We start from the raw sequence: 23,464 nt of genomic DNA, 5'->3' as shown, positions 1-23,464 counted from the left end.
CAAGTAGGTGGAACATAATTCCCCATTCCTTAAATGTGGTGTGCATATGGTGCCTTGCTTCCAAAGAAAGGATGAAAAAAAGAGTAACCTGACAGCAGGGAAAACAGACACTTCCTTCTCCAAGTGATCTAGGTCAACGTCATCAATGATAACTCACATTAACGGTACATACTCTTGATATGGTGTGATGGGAATGGCACTTTACCTCCATAGCCTTTCCCCCCAGAACTCATCATCACAGTTTAATCATGAGAAAAACAACAGACAAATACCAGTACAGAACATTGTACAAAACAGCTGACCAGTATGCCTCAAAACTGTTAAAATAATTTAAAAAAATAAGGAAAATAAGGAAAGCCTGAGAAACAGTTATAGCCAAAAGGATCCTAATGAGGCACAAATACTAAATGTAATGTAGTATCCTGGATGGGATCCTAGAATGCATAAAGTACATTAGGAAAAACGAAGGGTATCTTAGTAAGATGTGAACTTTTAGCTAATGATAATATACCAGTGTTGAGTCATTAATTATAACAATTGTACCAAAACTAATATAAAATATCAATAATAGGAGAAACTGTGTGTGTGTCGGGGGGTGGAGGGGAGGGTAAATGGAAACTTTCTGTACTAGCTTTGTAATTCTTCTATAAATCTAAAAGTTTTTACATTAAAATTTATTTTTATTAAAAATAATAAATTTAAATTAAGAATTTAAAATATTAAAAATAACATTTAAAAATAGAGACTTTCAAAAGTCATTAACGACATCACACTCACTGTACAGTATTTTAATCAGAATGATATCTGAGACTCCTTAATACTTCCTATTGAAAACTATATCTCATTTTAAATCTTGTTGAATTATACAAACTATGTATGACATGCAGATGTATTTGGGATGGCCAAAAGGTTCGTTTGGTTTTTTCCGTAAGATGGCTCTAGTAGCACTTAGTTGTCTTTAACTTCATTCGAGACAATTTTGTTAGATTGTACGTGACAGCTGTCATATCAGTGAGCATTTAAAAAAAGACATCAAAACTGGTGAATTTTGGTGTAGCCATTTTAATGTTGAAGATGGAAGAAAAAAAGCAACATTTTCGGCATATCATGCTTTATTGGTTCGAGAAAGGTAAAAACGCAACTGAAATGCAAAAAAAGGTTTGTGCAGTGTATGGAGAAGGCGCTGGGACTGATCGAACATGTCAGAAGTGGTTTGTGAAGTTTCGTGCTGGAGGTTTCTCGTTGGACGGTGCTCCATGGTCAGGTAGACCAGTTGAACTTGACAGCGATCAAATCGAGACATTGACTGAGAACAATCAACGTCATACCACGTGAGAGATAGCTGACATACGCGAAGTATCCAAATTAAGCGTTGAAAATCATTTGCACCAGCTTGGTTATGTTCATCGCTTTGATGTTTGGGTTCCACATAAGTTAAGCAAAAAAACCTTCGTGATGGTATTTCCACATGTGATTCTCCACTTAAACGTAATGAAAACGTTCTGGTTTTAAAACAAATTGTGACGGGCGATGAAAAGTGCATACTGCACAATAATTGGAACGGAAGAGACCATGGGGCAAGTGAAATGAACCACCACCAACCACACCAAAGGCAGGTGTTCATCCAAAGAAGGTGATGTTGTGTATATGGTGGGATTGGAAGGGAGTCCTCTATTATAAGCTTCCAGGAAACTAAACGATTAATTTCAACACGTACTGCTCCCAATTAGACCAACTGAAAGCAGCACTTTACAAAAAGCATACAGAATTAGTCAACAGAAAACACACAATCTTCTATCAGGATAACGCAAGACTGCATGTTTCTTTGATGACCAGGTAAAAACTGTTACAGCTTGGCTGGAAAGTTCTGATTCATCCACCGTATTCACCAGACATTGCACCTTTGGACTTCCATTTATTTCAGTCTTTACAAAATTCCCTTAATGGAGAAAATTTCTATTATCTGAAAGACTGTAAAAGGTACCTGGAACAGTTCTTTGCTCAAAAGGATAAAAAGTTTTGGGAAGATGGAATTATGAAGTTGCCTGAAAAATGGCAGAAGGTAGTGGAACAAAATGGTGAATATGCTGTTCAATTAAGTTCTTGGTGAAAATGAAAAATGTGTCTTTTATTTTTACTTAAAAACCGAAGGCACTTTTTGGCCAACCCAATATAGTCTTCTGAAGAGAGTAGCCAGTGTTGCCTATAATTTGTATCTTTATTTGCAAATTGTCTTTATTATGTAAGGGTTGTGTCAAGTGAGATGTGAATAGGAAAAGTGCACCTGCTAGAGCTTTGGGTGTTTGCAAACTTGAAAACTCAATATGTGTGTTATTATGGAAGTCATCACTTACCCTATTTGTAACATACTGATTAAAAGGGAAAACAAAATAGTAACACTTAGGGCAATATAAAGATCACTCGTGAAAAGTGCATTTATGTTACAGAATGTCAAGTCCCTTAACTGAAAATGTAATACAAAATAAAAGTAAATGCCATTAATAAAATATTAACTTGATAAAGTTTCAATCCCAACAGTGACAATGAATATTCTTATATGTTGACTGTTAGGGCAAAGAAAACATTGTTTATATCCAATGTAAATATATTTGGGAAGGGGCTTTTGGCAAAAATGTTCTTACCTCATAAATAGGTTTCTGAGACCAATTTCAATGTGTGTGGGGTCCCCCACACCAATAAGCAATTCTCAGACACCAGCAGAGTGTCCAGAGATTGCATCAGATTCCACAGGTTAAGGGTTCAGCCTACAAGACTGTCATCCTGTCCCCACTGCAGACTCCAGTCACGAGTCCAGGTTTTTCACCAGTGCTTCTGACTGACCAGCTATAAATCAGAGGTTCCCATGAAGGGTTCAAGGTCCCCAAGGAGGGTTCAATTAATTTGCTAGAGTGGCTCCCAGAACTCAGAGAAACATTTTACTTACTAGGTCAATGGTTTATTATAAAAGGATATAACTCAGGAACAATCAGAAGGAAGAGGTGCATTAGAGCAAGGTATGGGGACAGCCATGGAGCTTCCATGCCCCCTCCAGGAGCACCACTGTCCCCGCATCGCCACGTGTTCACCAACCTAGGAGCTCTCAGAATCCTGTCCTTCTGAATGTTTATGGAAGCTTTAATTACATAGGCATGATTGATTCAACTTCTAGCCCCCTTCTCTCCCTAGAGGTCAGGGGGTGGGACTGAAAGTTCCAATCCTCTAACCACATGATTGGTTCTCCTGGCAACCAGCCCCCATCCTTAGGTGCTTCTAAAAGTCACCTATTCACATATCACAAGACACCTTTAACCACTGTCTACACTTAGGAAATTCCAAGGTTTGGGGAGGTCCTGAGCCAGAAACTGTGGAGGAAGACCAAGCATATATATAAGAAAAATATATTTGGTCATTCAGATGACCAAAATATATTTCTCATAAATCACAAAAAGAATAAATTTTGAGTAGCAACATCAACAAAATTGCAGAATAGGAAGCCCAGCCTCTTCTTCCCCTAGGGAGACATCCACAAACCAGTTGCCTTTGTAAGAAATCCAGAAACCAATTAAGAGGTTCAGGCACCAGATAACACAATTCACATGAATAAGAGAAACAAAGGAGTTGCATCTTAATCTCTTTCTAGTCTTTTGATGTGACTTTGTTCCACTATGACCCGATGATCCTTTTCCAATCCAAAGGACAGTCCAGGAGCCTCTATGCACACTGTGGTGGGTCATACAGTTCTCTGGCAAGTTGTACCAAGAGGAAATTGAAAGCCTTATTTTACAAATTGGAACATTTTGGTTTGATTTATAATGCTTTCTCAGGGAGGGTCTGGCCCATAATATGCATACGCCAAACCTGAAGCACCAGCAGTTGTTTTTATCTTAATCGGTGGAAAATATAACCACAAATGCATACACAGGGAGAAATGATTTGTGACGTCTGAATCAGCAGTACAGTAATGTGCAAAATTAGGTCTCTACACTTCTCTGATTTTTCCCATTCAGACTCTTTTTTTTTTTTTTTCCTCCCTGACATTAAGCACCACTCTTAATGGTAGAGAGCAAGAAAAGAAGCACAAGTCAGTAGTAGGTCTTGGTGACCATCCCTTTTCTGCCACCAATGAGTCATGTCCCTCTGGCAAGTCCGTAATTCCTCTCCTCCTCAGATTTCTCATCTGTGCAAAGTGAGCTGTAATAATACAATGATTACAAGAACAACATTGATTGTCTAACTCTCAGGGGCTTTCACTTTACAAGCATTGTCTCAGCCATGAGGGTGATACTCTACCTGTCCTTGGTTCACAGATGAGAAAACTAAGAATCAGGGATGATATGCAGCTTGCTCGAGGGCAGGCTGGTTGGAGGTGGTGCTGGAGCAGACCTTGAACCTGGGCTACCAGACTCCAACACTGCCTGCTCAAACCACTACTCTGTACAGTCAGAATGCAGATATCTAAGGCCAGTGAGTAATTGCGGACCCACTAAGTGTTAGGCACTCAGTGGGGGGTTGTCACACATTATATCACAATGGCTCTTTAGTCATTATTCTCTTACTTTTTAAGAAAAGGAAATCGAAGACCAGAGTAAATGAGTCGTTTAATCAGAACCACAGTGAAAGCTGAATTCATATCTGGGCTTCTCTGTTTATAATGTCTAAACTCTCTCCACTGCATCATGTGGTCCATGTGGCTCTCTCTCCTCTGTGGCCATCAGGCAGGGTCTGGTGGTGCAATGGCTTGAAATACTCAGGTATTTCAGGTATGAAATACTCAGGTTGCCAGCCTCCAACTCATTCTATTACCATAGCCCATTGATATGGAAAAATCCATCTTTAACGGTTGCTATGAAAATGTGCACTTTGTCCTAAAGAAGTTATTATTGCCATGAAAGGTTCAATTATTTTTCATTTTTGATATGTGTACTGATCCTTTTAAAATGCATTCTCTAATTTATTTTATGGGAACAATTTTAAGTATAAAGTTTTAAAAGGAAGACAGCTTTTCTCTTCTGGAGAGCCTGAGACCCGTTCCCTCTGTGTGGAGTCATTGAAGGAAATACTTGCAGACCTTTGCAGACCAGAATACCGAGCCTACTCACCGTGGCACTTTGGACATACTGCTTAACTTTGCTGAGGCTCAATCTGTTCGTCTGTTAAATGGGCACAATGATATTTCCCTCAAAGATTGCTATAATAATTTAATTAGATAACAAGTGGCATATGTGTTCAACAATATTTAATCCCCTTCAATAATTACTTAACAGAAATTGTCAATTTATATCTGCTTTTGCTTAACATGTTATGTTTGAAAATGATATAGGCCTAGAAATACAGAGTAAACACTCGAACAAGGACCTTCCTTTTCCTCTGCTTTTTTTTTTTTTTTTTAAGGGCTTCAGGTTTTCACTGCCTTTGACAGAGGTCAGGAAGGAGCTGTACTCTTATGTGAAGGGCAGCAAGTCCTAGGGTGAGAGCAGTAAAACTGGGGTCAGAAAAACAAAGTTCAATCCTCAGTGCTTTATTTACTAACTCTATGATCTCCTCAAATCATTTAAATTCCCTGTTCTTGTTTTCTCACCTGCAAAATAAGGAAATTAAAAATATCTATTCTGCTTTGTTTGTAGGCAAGAGCTAGCTCTTATGGTGAATGCTTCTGTCATTTCCCCCTTATTTCATTCATTCTATAGCAAGGTTGCTGCTGCTGAATGCTTATGTTTCTTCTAACTTGTTATCACCAAGAAGTGCTTGAGAACCTCAGTGTTCCTATTGTTATAAAATTTAGCACATTCTAAGTTAAATATCTTGACATTTATTTTGAAGAGCTGATTTATCCTTCTATGACACCATGTTATACACTTATCACTATGTGATACTGGCTCCATTATTTAAATATTTTAATATTCTATTCAAGAACTGGCAGTATCCATGGATCAGCCATTTGAAGAGTAATTTTTCTGTAGCCGGTGATCTTCTGAATTCAACTTCACTCCTCTCTCCTTTAGGCCATTTGAATTACATCTTTATATTGGTTAGGAGGTTTGGTGTGAGTGTGTGTGTGTGTGTGTGTGTGTGTGTGTTTTGGGGGGGGGTTCCCTTTCTTCACTATCGCATCATTTTTATTTTTGGGCCTTTTGGGAATTATTATTAAAGAATTTGATTGTAGAATGCCACTGTGTATTCACAGCCTGAAGCATTCATCAAAATAGATCTATCCAAAGCATTCAGTTTGTGGATTTGTACTCCTGATGCACTAAAATAAGAAATGTTAATTTCTTGCAGACTATTACTAGATGATTTTAAATATCTGCCAAACAGGAATGTCTGTTTCCTTGTGAGGCATTTCCATAATAAAATCCTGGCACCATAGCTGAAGAGGATAATTTTATATAAACAGAGAAAAACAACAGCAAGTATTTTCCCCAAGGACAGTTTTAGCTACAATTTACCAATGCTGCTTAGTTATTTCTGTCTCATTTTATGCTTTTGTTTTGAAACAAAACACAATTTTACCTGGATGCACTCCCGGATAATCAGGAATTAGCTCAGTGTGTTGACTGGCTCTGCTGAAGGCAAGACCTCCGGAAAATCAGGAGGCTCCTCCGCCTCGCCCCTCCCACAACGGACGTCTCCAGAGGGGAGAAAAGGGTTAAGGATTATTGAAGAATAGAGGAGAGGGGAGGGAGCCCCGAGGAGGCCCAGGAGCGGCAGGCCTCGCCTCCAAGTGCAGCTTTCATCAGCAGCGCAGCGCACGGCGGAGCTCTGAGCGCTGCTGTGAATTTGGAGGAGGGACGCTGCTGCTGCCAATTTCTGGGACCACGGCTGCGAGGAGTGGGCGTGGCCTCGGCAGTGTGGATGCTCGTTCGGAAAGATGCTGAGCGCTTTTCAGTGAGCAGTCAGGGCTGTGGTGTGTGTGTTTGTGTGTGTGTGTGTGTGAGAGAGAGAGAGAGAGAGAGGGAAGGAAGAGGAGGAGGAAGAGAGACCAAGAGACCCAGAGGTGCTGAAAATCCAGACAGAGCTGGGAGAGAGACTGAGAGCAGGACTGGAGCCCTCGGAGAGCCACTCAAGATCTTCTGGGGGAGTCCAATAAATGTGAACATGGGGTCTGTCACCGGAGCTGTTCTCAAGACGCTACTTCTGTTATCTACCCCAAACTGGAACAGGGTTTTAGCTGGGAATTCCCGTAAGTATACAGCAAATGATTTAAAACTTGAACGGGGCCTCTCTGCAAAACTTTAATTCTGTTGTTTTTTATGATTATTATTTGCAGTTGGAATTGCTGCAAACCATATTGCTATAAATGAAGCATCACTTAAAATCTTGCAAATTCGACTGGGTTTACACATGTCTTTCCTCTTGGTCTGGTCAGAATATGCAAAGTATCATTTCTCTTTTTGTCTATGAGCAGAATCTTGTCCTCTTGTCTTTCTGTATTCATTGAGAACACTCAAGTTCTAGTAAAACATTAAATCGTCCTCTTAATCATGGAATAGCCTGTGAATGTCTTCGTTTCTTCCCTTTTTTAGGTTTACTGAATTTTATTGGAATTATGTCTAACAGGAAAACAACTGGCAGACTTTACATTATGCTACATTAGCTTAGATTTCTGAAGTTTGCAATTTGGCAGACTGATAGCTGGCTGCATCTTTAAAATGATGCCAGGATAATAACTGAAATGTACTGCAGAATTCAGGGGCAGAATTGGTAGAGGTGAACCTCAATATTAGGAATTGTGCCCTCACCGCCACCGGAATGAGACTTGAACACTAGTGAAAGAGGGGGCTTGATTCCTACATCTTGCTTAAAGAAATACATTCAGGTGCTTTTTTCAAAAGTATTATTCTTGAATTTTTAACTTTATAAATTTGTGATTGAATATTCTGATTCTGAGTTAATGGTCCCAGGGAAGATTTATTAAGACCTTATTTCTAATTTAAGTGTCATCCAAAATAATTTGACAGAGGCCCCTTCATCCACTTTTTATTAGAGATAAGGAAAAGTTTTAAAAGTTACATTTGGCCTAAAATCTCTAAACGGGAGAATTTCCCCCTCCCTGATGAATGATCAACAAGCTCGGCAAATACAACTTTTTCTCTCTTTCTTGGACTTTAAAGGAAAAGCTCATCTGCTTTTCAAGAAAGGGCTATGAGGCCTGATCAGGAATTTATGTCACTACTGTTCAAGCAGGTTTAGGTTTGGGGGACACAAATAAGCCAGTAACCAGGCATTTGCTATGGCACATCGCTTGAGTGCACTAAAGCACTCTGATGTGGGAAGAACATTATAAATGACCTTACTGGCACAAGCCAAATGCTCATTTACATTGAATGGCCACTGTGATTCCGTGCTTCCATTCAGTATTAGCTCACTTAATGGTGTGGTATATCTATCACTCTGAAAGAAGAGAACTTCACTCGGATGCTGCACTGTGTTTTAGCTTCTGTTTTAATTTGGGGGTGTAAGAATCCCATGAGTCAATAAAATGTGCATATTTTCACCTAATCAAGATCTTGGAATGCTGTAATAGTAGCATTTGACCAACATTACAGCAAACAAACAGTAACAACACAGACCCCCCCCCCACACACACAGAGAAAGTTTTGTAGAAAACGCATAAGTAATTCATCGTCCAACTACCGAAGTTCAACAAAAAAGGAAGCGCTAGAGGTCACTCTTACAATGTAAAGCACATCATTTGAAGCATCCTTCCCTTAAGAAAAGCAGAGCTTAAGTCTGGCCTAGAGGCAGTCTTGTCTTTCCAATACGCTGACTGTTTGAGTTTATCATTGATTAATGTGACTGACTGGGCTATTAGTTGTTTACATTTGTTTATTTTCTTGAAGTCCAGTAAAAGGCAGATCGACATTCAATAGCTTCTTTGTAATATATCTTCTTCAAAGGAAAGTTGAGCTGCTGAGAAGATCTGAGGAGAGCAGAATATTCATGGGTGCTGAGCTCTGGCTGGGCCTCTCCTGACACTTAAAATTTCAATCCTGATTCTGTATTCTTTCAGCCTTGGTTTATTCTTCAGGAAGTAGTTTAATGCTCTTTTAAACATTTGATTAAAGAACCTATAGCATTTTAAATTATTAGGAACATTTAAATATTAAAGTTGGAATTCTTGGTTACCATATGTTTTAAGAGTTGACTGTTCTTTAAAGTGTCATAAATGCAGTTAAATGACTTCAGATAATTAAAGGTGCATTTAGTAATTTCTTGTTACTATCACATTGACAGTATGATTTGCAGCAGTAGATATAAAAGAAAAAATTCATTTCCCAAGTTTTATTTCATTAGTATTTTGTGGGGGGGGAAAGAAAGCAAGGTACTTATTACCAAGTCATGGTACTCCATGTGTTGTATCTTTTTTGGAGGAACAAGTCTATATGTTTACCAGCAAGGTTGTAATTCAGCGTAGTGACAAGTGACCATCAACCAACATAAGTGTTTTTAAAGTATTATAATAGCTCCAGTAATTCTTTTGGACAAGACTTTATATTAAAACATGAATCAATCTTGAACACCAATATTAAAGTCAGGGAGAAATGAATAAAAATAAAGGAAATTAAAGGTCAGTCTCTCGGGTGAATACAAAGACATTTTCCCTCTATCTATTTACAGCTGATTCACCAGGAGCAAATCTGCTATCCACTGAGTCGGCCCAAGACTGCCCAAGGCCGCCAGTATGAAAGCTTTCATGGGACAGGACTCTGTACACCAGGGACAGCTGAGGGATTAGGTACACTTTAATTTGAATGTTAGTTGATCTAATTAATCAACAGGGTAACTTTACATTAGAAGGTTTCTGTGCAAACACACACACACATACATGTTCATGTGTATCTATGTGTGTGTGTGTGTGAACATATGTATATATTTATATAAAGATGCATAAACCACTAGATGCATGTGCTTATACATCTTTGGTGACTGCTGACTCCTCTTCTGACTAAAGATGGAAAACGTTGAATGGACCACATTCTTTGGCTATTAGCACCCTACCTGACATTTCAAAAGCATTGAACCAGCCCCAGGTCTTTCCTCCTTGTTCTGGTCAAGGTGTTATTATATTGAAGGGTTCCTTCTGTGAAGGTTTAGAGACAGATCCTCCTAGTAGGGCTGCTCTTTGATAAGCTGCACAGGCTGTTGTTGGTTTCTTCACTTGCTAGTAAGATACATGCACTGAAAAGGGAGTCACCTCTTTATTTTTTTAAATTATTTTTTAAAAAATATTTATTTTCATTTATTTATTTATTTTGGTTGCACTGGGGCTTAGCTGCGGCTGGTGGGCTCCTTAGTGTTGGCTCACCGGCTCCTTAGTTGTGGCATGTGAACTCTTAGCTGCGGCAGGCATGTGGCATCTAGTTCCCTGACCAGGGCTCGAATCTGGGCTCCCTGCCTTGGGAGCGTGGAGTCTTAACCACTGTGCCACCAGGGAAGTCCCTTTATTTTTAAATTGCTCTTATGAACCCACAGTTTCCTTCTGAGCATTAAGACGTTGTTGGGGGAGGGGTGGACACTGTAAAAGAAGGAAAGGTGTAAGTCGTAAGGCAGCTAAGAGTTTTGCTTTTATTTTTACTCTTGCAGATCATGTGATGGAAGCTCTCTGGCTTCAGGTATTCTGAGAATATTTAATGCTTAACAAGTAGCTTATGAATGACATAATTAGAAGTTAATTTCTCACTGTGTGCTTTCTTTTCCATAATTGGAATAAAGGCTGTATGATATCTACCCTGAAAGAAGCACTAAAGAATATGTTAAAATTAACAAAAGATGAAGGTAATGACTTGAGTAGATGATTGTTCTTGTGGGCTCTGGGATGCCACCTAAATGCTACTGGACAGATTCTCAAATTGTTCAAATTCAGCCTTGTACCTCTTTCTAGAAACTTTCTTCTTTTCCTCCTCCTTCCCACCCAAATTCTTTTCCATAGCAAAAAATTACTAGTATAAACAGTAAAGTACTGATAAAATACAATTATGAGTTGCAATACATAAGTAGCTGACCTCTGGATATAAAGGTGAGCCTGAACTTTGACTCACTTTTCTAACAGCAATACTGATTTGTTTTCATCAATCTGATGCATTCTCCCCTTTCCTGGTAGTATACATCCCAAATCATTTCTGATAAGGGCAGCCTCCAGCTATGGAGATAACACAGCTCATAGCCAACAAGGAATCGAACACATGACTTCCACGTGATACCTAGTGCTTAACCTAAGTAAAAAACATTTTTATGTCTTCTAAAATTAATGTCAGAATTTGTATCATATGTAAACAATTCCTTTATGGAAGCCAATCTCTGTATCAAGACTGAATTAATTTACCTTTTCAGTGAAAACAAATTAAAAGAATTATATAATGTCACTTGTAAGATAATGTAATATTTAATTCAGAGGTTGGTAAAATATGGCCCATGGGTCAGATCTAGCCCACTGCCTGTTTTGTGTAGTAGCCTGTGAGCTAAGAATGGTTTTTACATTTTTTTCAAATTTTTTAGAATTAATTTTTATTGGTGTATAGTTGATTTACTGCATTTTGAAATGTTTGAAAAAAATTAAATGAAGAATTCTCTGTGGCATAAAACAATTATATGAAATTCAAATCTTAATTGTTCATTCTTCTCATTAGTAGACCTGTATGGCAAAAACTTATACTCAATTATTATTATATTTTTAATTTTATCAATAAAATTATCTTAAAATTGATTTCCCTCTCGTTATACAAGGACCTAAATAACATTCTTTACTCTCTAGCTCTTCATAGAAAAAGTTCATTGACCCTTGACTTAAATAAGACACAATATAATATAATGATGTGACCTGGATAGTGGATAAATTATATACTGCTATGATAAAATTTAGTCTTTATTTAGTACGCAAATACATTCCTGAAGAATTGAAGTGCTGAAGGTAATGCTACAGTTGCCAGGAGCTATAACAGAAGAAGCCTTCATTAGCATCTTCTTCATATGTGTCTTCTTAAAGACATTATTCTTCAGAAATCTTGTTATTTCCATAGGTATGAATTATTTATAACTATTTGCAAAGTTTCAGCAGTTTTGGCTGCTAAAGAGACACTTTCAATCTCAAGTAATCCCCTTAGTATAAGAAGTTCAATAAAGTGTATAAGTAATTGCAGCTTAGATATTTTGAATGAAAATTCTGTTGTTATTTTATACTTTCATTAGTGTAAATTATTCGACTCCATACTAATAAGGAACATGCATTTGAAATCACTGATTGTATGAAGTAAACCATCTTACTGGAAGAATGTCCTTGTCCCTATGACTTTTACAGTAGCAGCTTCCTAAAAATTCTGAAATTGGCAAACTTTCTAGAATAAATTGAAAAATAGATTTTCATTTAAGCACTGCCCACTGAGAATTCATAATAATTAAGCAGGTGCCTTTTACCTACTCATGCCAAGATAATTAATTTTTATGTAAATGCCTTGTCCATTTGGAATTGTATTTAATTTTCATTTCCAAGAACTGATGAGTGGCCTCATTTTATTTACATTGCACTGTTTACTACGGTGTTTTTTTTTAAAGTTTAAGTTAAAAAATATGATACGGTATAATATTTTAAAAATTCTTTTCCTTGAAATTTCACTGTAGCATTTTTTCCCGCAAATGAATGGCCATATGTTAAAATGATTTATTTTTCATAATACTGTTTACAATGGTGCAGAACTAATGAAGATTTCTGTCTTATCAAAAGACCAATTTCCAGATCAAAGACAGCCTAGGACCGTCTCATATAGCTTACTTAATGTGACTTATTCTGGGTGTGGACGAGAATGATGATGGGATTCATGACTCTCTGTGGTAAATAGATGATAAAGGATAGTGACACTCGCATTACATGGTTCTGAACTTTTTTACAATAGAATACCAGTCTTGCTTTGCAAACACCGCTTTTTCACAATTTGATACTGTATTTAGAATCTGAATCTCCTTTACCTCAGATAAATCGTATTGGGGCCTTAATGTTGTCAACTTACGAATCATATCACTGATTACTCAGGTTATTTATGAAGTCCTTCTCTGTCCTTTTAAAAAAATCTTTTCCTTTCCTCTGTTGTGACTGAAAGTTTACAGAATGACCCAGCCCCTGAAAACAGTAGGAAGAATAATAAGAATTTATCCAGCATTGTTACATAAATCCCAGATATGTGTATTCAGATTTGTAGGTGACTGTTTCTGGTGAAATATTAAATAATGCAGAGTTTGATTTTTTTTAAGTGGCCTGCTGTTTCCATTATTGCTTAGCTTAATTATTTTTTCATTTTTATCGATTCAGAAATCTTGGCCTCAGTAACTTGTTTAGTATTTATTTAGAATTATTGCAGTTTTTCAAGTTAACTGTATGGTAAGGAAGGACGGACCCATCACAGAATATGTGCTTAAAATAGGGGATGTTTCACGGATGAACCATGATCATGAGGTGAACTGAGCTGTGTTCTTGGTCGTGGTGGGGTGAATTCTCATAGAATATATGGATTGTTGTTTTAATGGGTATTTCAGGTGGGAACTTTTAGAAACACTCTTTAACAAACAGACCTTTAAAAACATGTCTTGAATTGTAGCATCACATGCTAAGGTCAGTTTGATTTGGGTCCCTATAAAAAGGAAAATCTCAGAAAGAGAAATAAATGCCCTAAACTAAATGCAGACAAAAAATTATGGAGCTTTAGAAGAACTTGTGTTTATCACTGGAAGTCCTTAAAGGAAGAATGAACTCATCAAAAAGCCTCAATTAACTGAATATACTTAAATGAATAATTCACCCACAATATTAATATTGTAATTTGAAGTCTCTGAGGTTTTTTTTTTAAAGTTTAAAATTTCTTGAGAAATAATGGATAGTTTACCCATAAGACTAAGTTACAATAAATGCATTTCTAAATAACCGAGATGTCTTTGACCATTGGATTATCTTCTTAGTTACTTTTTGGGAGAAACTTTGATGTCTGAGATTCCAGCATTTGAATTTTTTCAAGGAGTTCTAAGACTGTTGTTGTCTGGCTGTGTGCTTCAGTTAGGCATGTATGTATACATATGTTTATTTATTTGACTTCTAGAACTATCATTCCTTATTTATAATCTATGAATTTAGACCTTCCGCGGTGCTGATCACTCCAGGGTCTTGGTAACTCTGTGTTGGTAAACACCATATCTGATATGCTATTAGCACAAGTAAAGATATTTTTGTTTCCCAGTTGACTTTCAGAGGATAAAGTTTTTGCAAGCATGTCTTTTGCCAAGGTATTCACATACATGGGACCTGAAACTATGGTATTACTTACTGGTAAAGAATGTACATGCAAAATACGTTACAAATTGTCATTATTACTTCAGTTCTTCTGAGGTGAGTTGGTATTTGGAAGAGGAAGAGTATGTGCTTCATTTTTTTTTTCTCCCAGTGCATTTTCGTCATGGTTCACGGAAAATTGGTACTCTGGTCATAAAACCAGAGAAATAGCATAACAGGAGGTAAAAATGAGCCCGTTTATGTTACAGTTAATGAGTCATTCCAATGTAATAATTGGAAAAGTGAGTGCAGCCTAAAAACATTTGACATTTTAAGTAGTTTAAAATTAGTAACTATAAAATTTTTTTATGCTACAAGTATTTAATAGAACAGTGAAGAAATTTACCTCTAAGGTTTTTAAATCACAAAGGAAAAAAAGGGTGTGATATGTATCGGTTGTCCTACAGCTCTAATTACTTTTTTTACTGAGTACTTCTTATTACTTGGCAGTGCTCTAGAATAAGATGTTATGTGTTTCTAAATTATAAAAAACATATTTGTTTCTGTAACCATTTTTTTTCCCCTCACTGGCAAAATATGATACTTACAAGTGAGGTCACAGGTCGATATTAGTTTAGAAACAGCACGTGAATATATAAATTCAACTGCTTTCCTAAATTACATTTATCGTATAGTTTTAAGACAAACTACAACCTGTAATTTCGTTAATTCAGACTTACTCTGAAGTTATAACCTACAGAGAGATTTTTTTAAAAAAATATTTATTTATTTATTTGCTCACACCGGGTCTTGGTTGCGGCAGGCAGGCTCCTTAGTTGTGGCACTCGGGCTCCTTAGTTGTGGCACGCGAACTCTTATTTGGGGCATGCATGTGGGATCTAGTTCCCTGGCCAGGGGTCGAACCTGGGCCCCCTGAACTGGCGTGGAGTCTTGACCACTGCGCCACCAGGGAAGTCCCAAGAGATATTTTTTGAATGTCCGTTGAAGGGCATTGATAAACTCTCCTAGGAATTTGTTGCAAGCCTTGGAGTTGGGAGATGCTTGGATGGCAATGAACAGACATTTGACCCTGTGGCCCATAGCTGAGAACCCCGCATTTTTCTGTTAATGTAAACAAATTACCTTTGTGTATCAGACCCAAAAGAGAGGTTTTTGAGAAAATTTGAGAAAGTTCAGTTTCTCTCTGGGCTAACAGCTTTGTTCTAAAAGATTGAGTATGTATTTAGATCTTCAAGACTTGTCTTTAGTTTTCAAAGATATTGATATGTGTTTGTCTTTTAAGATATGTTCATCAGTAGATAACCAAACAGAAGAAGGGAACTAAATGCAAAGTGGTCTGTGAGGGAAATGAATTGCTGAGAGGAAATTGTCAGTGTATGTGTGTGTGTGTGTGTGTGTGTGTGTTTGTGTGTGCGCACGAGTGTGCATGCATATGTTGGAAGATATTGTGGATAGGGACTGGGAAACAGGCCATGTCGGCAGAGAAATGGAAGACAATCCCCTAGGTGGCACATTTTCAATTAAGTATTGTTGGGATACATAATAAAATTTTTATTTTATTGCTACTATACCAGAATAGTCTCCTGTATAGTTTTAAAACAGTATGTGGGACTAAAAATAGCAAGAGGTCTTTCTGGATCCAGTTTAAACTCATCCCAAGCAGAGGGACAGTGTTGCCCTTTTCTGATCCCAAAGTGCTTTATTTTCTAGGCAAAGGCCATGAAGACCTCAGGATCCCCAGTTAACTCAACTTCTAGTCAGTCTCAGGGTGCTAGTCTTTCTGAATATGGCAACAAAGGCAGAAAATGGCAGGAGAGGTTTTGACTTAAAAGCCACTAGATAAATTGAAACGTAATTTAACTCTTGAAGACAATGTGGTGAAGTGATACTGCTACCAGGAGAAGGGCATTCTAAACAAAGTTTTGCATTTTTCACATCCATTCACTTTTATTTTTCAATTTTGGCTTATTTTGAACAAAAAGAAACTATCTCCAAGGAAGAAAGCTGCATGAATGCTTAGCAATCCTCATAATTAAGGATTTATAATACATATTTACATTTGCCATGTTTTAGATGTTTAGGACTTAATTAAAAGAACATTGCTAAAATAAAAGCAATTCTATCTAAAGTGGTGGTGAGGGAATTCTGTACAAGGTTATAAAGCTGCTCAATTAGGCTCTTTTGTTCCATTGTGAGTATGATTTCTGTGCTTATTTGAACTGTTGTACTTTAACATGAGCCTGTATTATAATACTGTTAAGAAAACATCATGCGCCTTGTAAAATGTCATAACACAACTTTAAGTATCGTAAGATGTGTAGTCCTTCCTAAAACACACAAAAGAGAGAAAATTCGGGAGAAGAACTAGCATACATGTAAGAAAGCAAGGAGCAAACACTGAAGATAACTTTTGGTTTCTTAAATTCATAGCAACCTATAGGATCTAATCCCAAAATGGAATATGATAAAATATTTCATAGTCAAATGTCTACTACAGAAATAGAAAAAGGAGGCTACCAAAAATATGATGTAGAATTTTGGGTACTAAGAATAAAATCATGATCACGATACTTTTCTATGCTTGATGCATAAAACTGAGTCGTTTGCTGGTGTGGCCTTGTAAATGATCATATTCGTCTCTTAAAAGCCTTGATACGTGCTTGCCTTGTCTCTCTCTCTCTCCCCCCCTCTTTCTCTCTCTCCCCCTCTTTCTCTCTCTCTCTCTCTATTATATACATATATATATATAAATCGCAACATGAAACAGATTAGTATGAGAAGAATGTATGTAGTATCATTAATCACTGACACATTCTCTAGAGAAGATGCCAGCAGCGCCCTCTTTTTCTGAGTTAGCGAAACTGAGCCTTCCGTGATCACTTTCCTGGATGTGAGGGTGATCTGGCTGTGGCATCTGTCATCTCTGCGATTGCCAGGGTTGATTTGGCTGAGAGACCTGCGAGGCAGCTGTCCCCTTCCTCCCTCACTACTTCCTGTGACTCATGCAGTATTTTTAAATACTACACATATATCATATTTTTAGGTGTCTGCCATAATGAATTGAGGTTTTTAATTAATGTTTAAGGTTTTTATCAAAATGAAAGCGAATCTTGTCTCAGCTGTATTTCATTGTTAGGTGTATATTAAGTCCAAACTTATTAGCGTAGCAAACAAATATCTTCCTCCTCTGAATTTGCTTATCTTTCCCCTTTTGTCTGTCCTAATTGCTTTCTCTCCCTCACAATCCTGCCCCCCTGCAAGTGTCCTCTAGCCTCTGTCACCTGGTCTTTACAGCTGCTGTTCCCTTTGCCTAATTGCCCTCAATCACTCCCTCTAAATCCTCCTGGAAAACTTCTACTGAAAGCAAGCCTCACCTCCTTCCTCTGTGGAGTCTTGCCTGAGCAAACCACCTCACCTCTCTTCATTCTTCTAACAGAAATTCAGTAGAACCTTGAGCGTTCGCCTATTCCTGATCATAGAGTATCAAATCTGATTTTTTAGAAAATATGTCTCCCTTTCTCTCTCTGCTTCCTTTTTTATTTACAGCAAATGTCATTTGATAGGCCACTATATCAGGTCATTTTTTTAATATAAATTTATTTATTTATTTTTGGCTGTGTTGCGTCTTCATTGCTGCGCGCGGGCTTTCTCTAGTTGTGGCTAGTGGGGGCTACTCTTCGTTGCAGTGCACGGGCTTCTCATTGCAGTGGCTTCTCTTTGTTGCAGCGCATGGGCTCTAGGTGCATGGGCTCTAGGCGCATGGGCTTCAGTAGTCGTGGCTCGCGGGTTCAGTGGTTGTGTCTCTCGGGGTCTAGAGCGCAGGCTCAGTAGTTGTGGCGCACGGGCTTAGTTGCTCCCCGGCATGTGGGATCTTCCGGCACCAGGGATCGAACCCATGTCCCCCATGTTGGCAGGCGGATTCTTAGCCACTGAGCCACCAGGGAAGCCCCTATCAGGTCGTTTTTGGATTGAGGATGTTCAATGGACAGGCAAACCAAAAATACATCATAAGCATAAACTTGGAACAGCATTTTTCCTCTTGCAGGCCATCAGTGTGCCTCCTCATTTCTGTAGGGCCTCCCAGGTCATCACCTTCAATTTGGAAAGTTGGACCACAAAGTTCTTGCCACATTTCAAGAAGAAATTTTCAACTCCTTCATCTATCTTGCACTTCAATTCCTTTATTTTACATTTTCCCATTTGAAGATTTTTCTCCTTTATGGAGGGTAGAAGAAAAATAAAATCAGTTTTCTCTTTTTTTCTTTTCATCATTAACTTTATAAAGAGTGTACCTGCAGCTTCTTTGGTCTTCTTTTGTCTATAAATATATGCAAAACGTTTTTCATTGCCTTTAGTAATTTTGACAAACATTAATGAGTTCTGAACTTGTATATTCCTCTTTTAATTGCACACATTTTTAAAGATTATTTTCTTGTAAAATGTCATCAATTTTTAAAGATTCCTCTCATGTTTCTTCCTCCTCATGGTAAACATTTGGGACTTTCATTGCTATTATTTTATAGTTCATAGCTTTCCACACATGACGTATGTTATCATTAATATTGACAAATATTCCTTTTGCATTGGGCTCTGTGGACTCTAAGGTGGTGGAGTGTACCTCACAGGCCTGGAGGGCAGACATTATTATCACTGTTTTACAAACTAGGAAACTGGACTTTAGGAGGTAGGAGGTATTTCCAAAGCCACTGAGTAAGGAAGGGTAACCGGGGACGGACTTGAACCCAACTTTCGTGATGCCAAAGCCATTGCTCTTTGAAATGGAATACACTCATCTTCTCCGTGAGCCTTTAAGATCACCTCCCCTGAGTATTAGAACCCACACTTGCCTGTTTTCAGGGTTCCCTCCCTGGTGTGATAAATTATAAGATGATGTGCCTATTTTCAGGGTTCCCTCCCTGGTGTGATAAATTATAAGGTAATGTGCCTGTTTTCTTCCAAGGATTCTGTCACTTGTATTTTATCAACAAGCTCTTCCTTACGAGTTGAAGTAAAGTATCAAACATCACCCAGTGTATATATAAGTGTAAATTTTTCTCCTCTGCGTTCCACCGACAACCCCCTACCCTTGCTCACTGATACCCAAGGACCTATGCATTCTGTCTAAATTCCTTCTTTGAGTCGATAGTTCCAGGAACAGGTTCCAAGGGGCTGGAACAGCTCAAATCACAAAGAAAACCCAGCTCCTTTCTGCAAGATTGCAACAGTGCCTGACCAAGGCACTCTGCAATTTTGTTTCTTGCCTCTGTGAAACCACTCTCCTTCCCCATGTTCAGGGATACGCTCCCTTTGGGTGCTGTGTTAGTCCGCTAGGATTGTCATAACAAAATGGCACAGACTAGGTGGCTTAAACAACAGATGTTTATTTTCTCAAAGTTCTAGAGGCTGGAAATGAAAGATCAAGGTGCCAGCTGGGTTGATACCTGGTGACACCTCGCTTCCTGGCTTGTAGATGGCCACCTTCTCACTGTGTCCTCACATGGCCTTTCCTCTGTGTGTGATCAGTCAGAAAGGGAGCTCTCTGGTGTGTCTCTTCCTCTTCTTATAAGGCCACCAGGCCTCTTCCATTAGGGCCCCACCCTTATGCTCTCATTCAACCTTAATTACCTCCTGAAAGGCCCTATCTCCAAACGCAGTCACATGGTGGGGTAAGACTTCAATGTATGAATTTGGGGGAGGGGTGGGGTGGTGTCCATAGTAAGTGCTCTCCCTGTTTCAACTGCCTGAGTAAAACGTATCTTCTCTTGGTATTTGAGACAGATATTGCTCTGACCTACTGAAACCTATCAAGTGAGTGAAGTCATCTTACAAGTTTTTTTAAGCTGTCTTCCGATGGACCCCGTCCTCAGTGGCGCTGCTGGGATCACGTGCAGTGCGCGCTCCTCCGCTAACCCCCGCCGCCTGGTTGCCACAGGCGCTAGCACTCCCTGACCCTTCTCTCTTTCCTTTTATCTGGGCCTGGTGCTCTCTAACTGCCTCTGCCCGCGAGTTTCTGACATCCCGCTATCCCCCTCCAAATTCTTTTCTCCTTTATGTTACCGAGGTCCAGTTGTGTTGTGATTTGCTCCCTGTGTTTCTCACGTCCCCTTCCCAAAAGTTGATTTTGCAGTTTGTTTCCTCTGGCACTTTTCCACTTCTAATCTGTAAAACCCAGAGCACACAGATTCTCCCTTTATTCCCTGGGATGCTTTCTTTGTCAAGCCAAAACCAACCAAACACAACGTAGGCAAAACAAATGAACAATCATCATTCTAATAACTTCTTTAAATTCAATTTAAAATTTGTCTAATTTAAAATTTGTAGAATGCCCTCCTAGTATTGGGAACTGGGACAGATGTTCACCATACATTGTTTCACTCACTCTTAATGTAGCATCTGTTCACACCAGTGTTTTCTCTTATGCATGCTTTTCCATCATCTCCAGTGCATTTCTCTTGTGGCTAAATATTCTTTGTCTTTTTAAATGGTTCTTCGTAACTTGTCAAGTGGATATGCTCTTATTTAAACGTTAAGAACCAATTGGTTGTTCACTGATTTATTTTTAAAGTTTCTCAGTCTACCAGTGTCTGTTTCTAATATATGGCTATCTTAAGATTCCTGTAATTCTCTAAGATCACAGGATCTTAAGCCATTTACACATGTCAGTGTCATGAAGTGTTCAATGTCTTTGCCCCACTTTAGTGAAAACCTAAATTTATTTTGGAAGGAGAAATTTAACACGATAACTGTCTACACCCTTCCCTTTCCTGCTCAAGAATTTATAACACTTAAAGATGGTTCTGTGTCTCTTCCAGTGGTATCATTTGTTCAAACATGAATCAGAAGTGGTGGGTAGAGATTGCCACACTTGACAGATCGCAGAAGCACATCTGTCACCCTCCAGGAAACCTGCTCGCTCATCCATTGGTCTTGTCAGTTACACACACAGCCGTCTCGTCTCTACAGCCCTCAGCAGCATCACCAGTCATCCCTACCTGCGTGTCTCTCAGGAGCTTGGTGCCCATGGCCTCTGATGGGCGGCTGCAAGTGCAGGTTTTCAGTTGCAACCATGAGCCTAGTGTCTTCTCCAGAAGGCATGAGTCACTGTTTATGGGAAGAACCTCCTAACTGCCATATCACACCTCCCTTGGTACTGATTTTGATTTCCTTCTGGCATCTTCCGGTTTTGTCTTCCTTTTAAAAAAAATGATAATTTCTTCCATCTTTTTGAGAAAAATTTCAACATCTCAACAAAACAGATTAGTATTCCTCCCTACTTTTACTCCCTCCTTAATCAGGAAAAGCAACCTATATATAATGAAGATCACAGTGAAAAAGAAAAACTTCAGATTTACAATTTTGAATGAGAACTCTGTTTCCACAGCTAAACCAGGACCAATACCCCTTGAGCCAGTCTCCCAGGGTGGATATGAGTCTGTGAAATACCTGATGTGCCTTTGAATGGTGTTCATTAATCCCAATCTCTTTCTGAAAAAGAAAAATATCAGAGACATTAAGAGCACTTTGTGTCTCACTCTTTCTTTGACTACTGACCCCTAGTCATCTAGCTCAGCTCTCTTTAATATTTCCTCGTTACTCTGCACAAGAAATACACTACACCTTAAAAATTTGCTCTATCAAAAAAATCAATGAGATCACCATTTCAGTATTATTATTTTTTAAATTTATTTATTTTATTTATTTATTTTTGGCTGCATTGGGTCTGCGTTGCTGCACGCGGGCTATTTCTAGTTGTGGCGAGCGGGGGCTACTCTTTGTTGCAGTGTGCGGGTTTCTCCTTGCAGTGGCTTCTCTTGTCGCGGAGCACGGGCTCGAGGCGCGCGGGCTTCAGTAGTTGTGTCACGAGGGCTCAATAGTTTTGGCTCTTGGGCTCTAGAGCACAGGCTTAGTAGTTGTGGCGCACAGACTTAGTTGCTCCGTGGCATGTGGGATCTTCCCAGACCAGGGCTCGAACCTGTGTCCACTGCATCGGCAGGCGGATTCTTAACCACTGCACCACCAGGGAAGTCTTCAATATTATGTTTGATATAACAATATTCATGAGCTTTCTAGTTCTAGGTATAACAACATTGAATGCTTTCTAGTTTTCTTTCTACCTTCCCAATCACACAAGTAAAAAATATTAAGGGAAAATGATTTCCTAGGGCATTAATTAATTGGTTCTAAAATGAATTTCTTCTTACTTTGTACAATCCACTTTTTTTAGGTGGACTTCTGTGACTCTGCATTTAAGGCAACCTTTCACAAAGTATATCGTCACAGTTTTATGGGTATGTGCTTGGAACTAATTGGATATTGTTGAAAATAAATGTATTTAATTTCACCTGCTAGTCAAATACGAGGTGAAATACCACAAGCAAATGGCTAATCCAAGAGTTGAAATTTATTGCATCTTCTCGAATGCGCTGTTTTTATTTTTTTTTAATTAAAAGATACAACTGATGCCCAGAACTGAATGTAGCATTTTTAGCAGAGTGGCTGGAACTGAAGGTTGTGATCAGTCTTTACTCTTTATGTTCAACAAGACTTTCTTTTTTTTTTTTTTTTAATTAATTAATTAAATTTATTGACTACACATAGAGCTAATTCAAGTAATCTCCTTCTTCTCCAGCAAGAATTTCTTAAGCCTTACCTTCTTCTAAAAATAAGAGATATAAAAAGAGTAAGTACCTATCTGTCTAACAGTTGCCATTGCAGGGCTTCTGCTTATTTTCTAAGTGAGCTTCCAGTGTGATGCACAGCAAAAGAAATATCAGAGTTACCCTGGAGTTTCTATATTTTGGAGGGTGAGTGTGGTAGGTAAAGAAATTATCCATCCATCTACTCAACCGCTAAAATGACACGTGAGTTTTTTTCCTAGTCAGGCTAGTGGGGTAAGATCATAAATCCCTGCCACTCAGGGACCCCAAACCATTTGGGGAAGACAGAAAGACATGCCTTAAAGTAATTCAAATGAAAAGCAGGCTGTGATACACACTTCACTTCAATCTAGATTCCTGATGTAATGCCATTCTGATTTATTTGGTAACCTATATGTTTCCGCTCATTTCCTTTAAAAATCAGTATATGACCAGTAATATTACTAGAGTTGATATAAGATGAGTTATTACATTTTTCACTGACTATTAGTTTGGAAATTTATCCCCATGAATTATACCGGGTGAATATGTTCCA

General features: G+C 38.4%; 1 protein-coding gene across 6 annotated transcripts in view; it reads left to right on the top strand.

Moving 5' to 3' along the window:
- Positions 1-7,080: 7,080 nt before the first annotated feature.
- Positions 7,081-23,464, top strand: part of CNTNAP4 (contactin associated protein family member 4) — a 254,199-nt gene continuing 237,815 nt past the window's right edge. For 5 of the 6 annotated variants that reach the window (XM_068527511.1, XM_068527512.1, XM_068527514.1 and 2 more), the window contains exon 1: positions 7,096-7,180. In XM_068527511.1, the coding sequence (XP_068383612.1) occupies positions 7,096-7,180 (85 nt within the window). Of the gene's footprint in view, positions 7,181-23,464 lie in introns of all 6 variants that reach the window. The other variant, XM_068527510.1, reaches the window with a different exon arrangement.

The sequence above is a fragment of the Eschrichtius robustus genome, chromosome 19 (genome assembly GCF_028021215.1).
Source record: "Eschrichtius robustus isolate mEscRob2 chromosome 19, mEscRob2.pri, whole genome shotgun sequence".
NCBI classification, from domain to species: Eukaryota; Metazoa; Chordata; class Mammalia; order Artiodactyla; family Eschrichtiidae; genus Eschrichtius; species Eschrichtius robustus.
The sequence above is the reverse complement of the archived record's forward strand: the minus strand, read 5'-3'. Positions and strand labels throughout refer to the sequence as shown.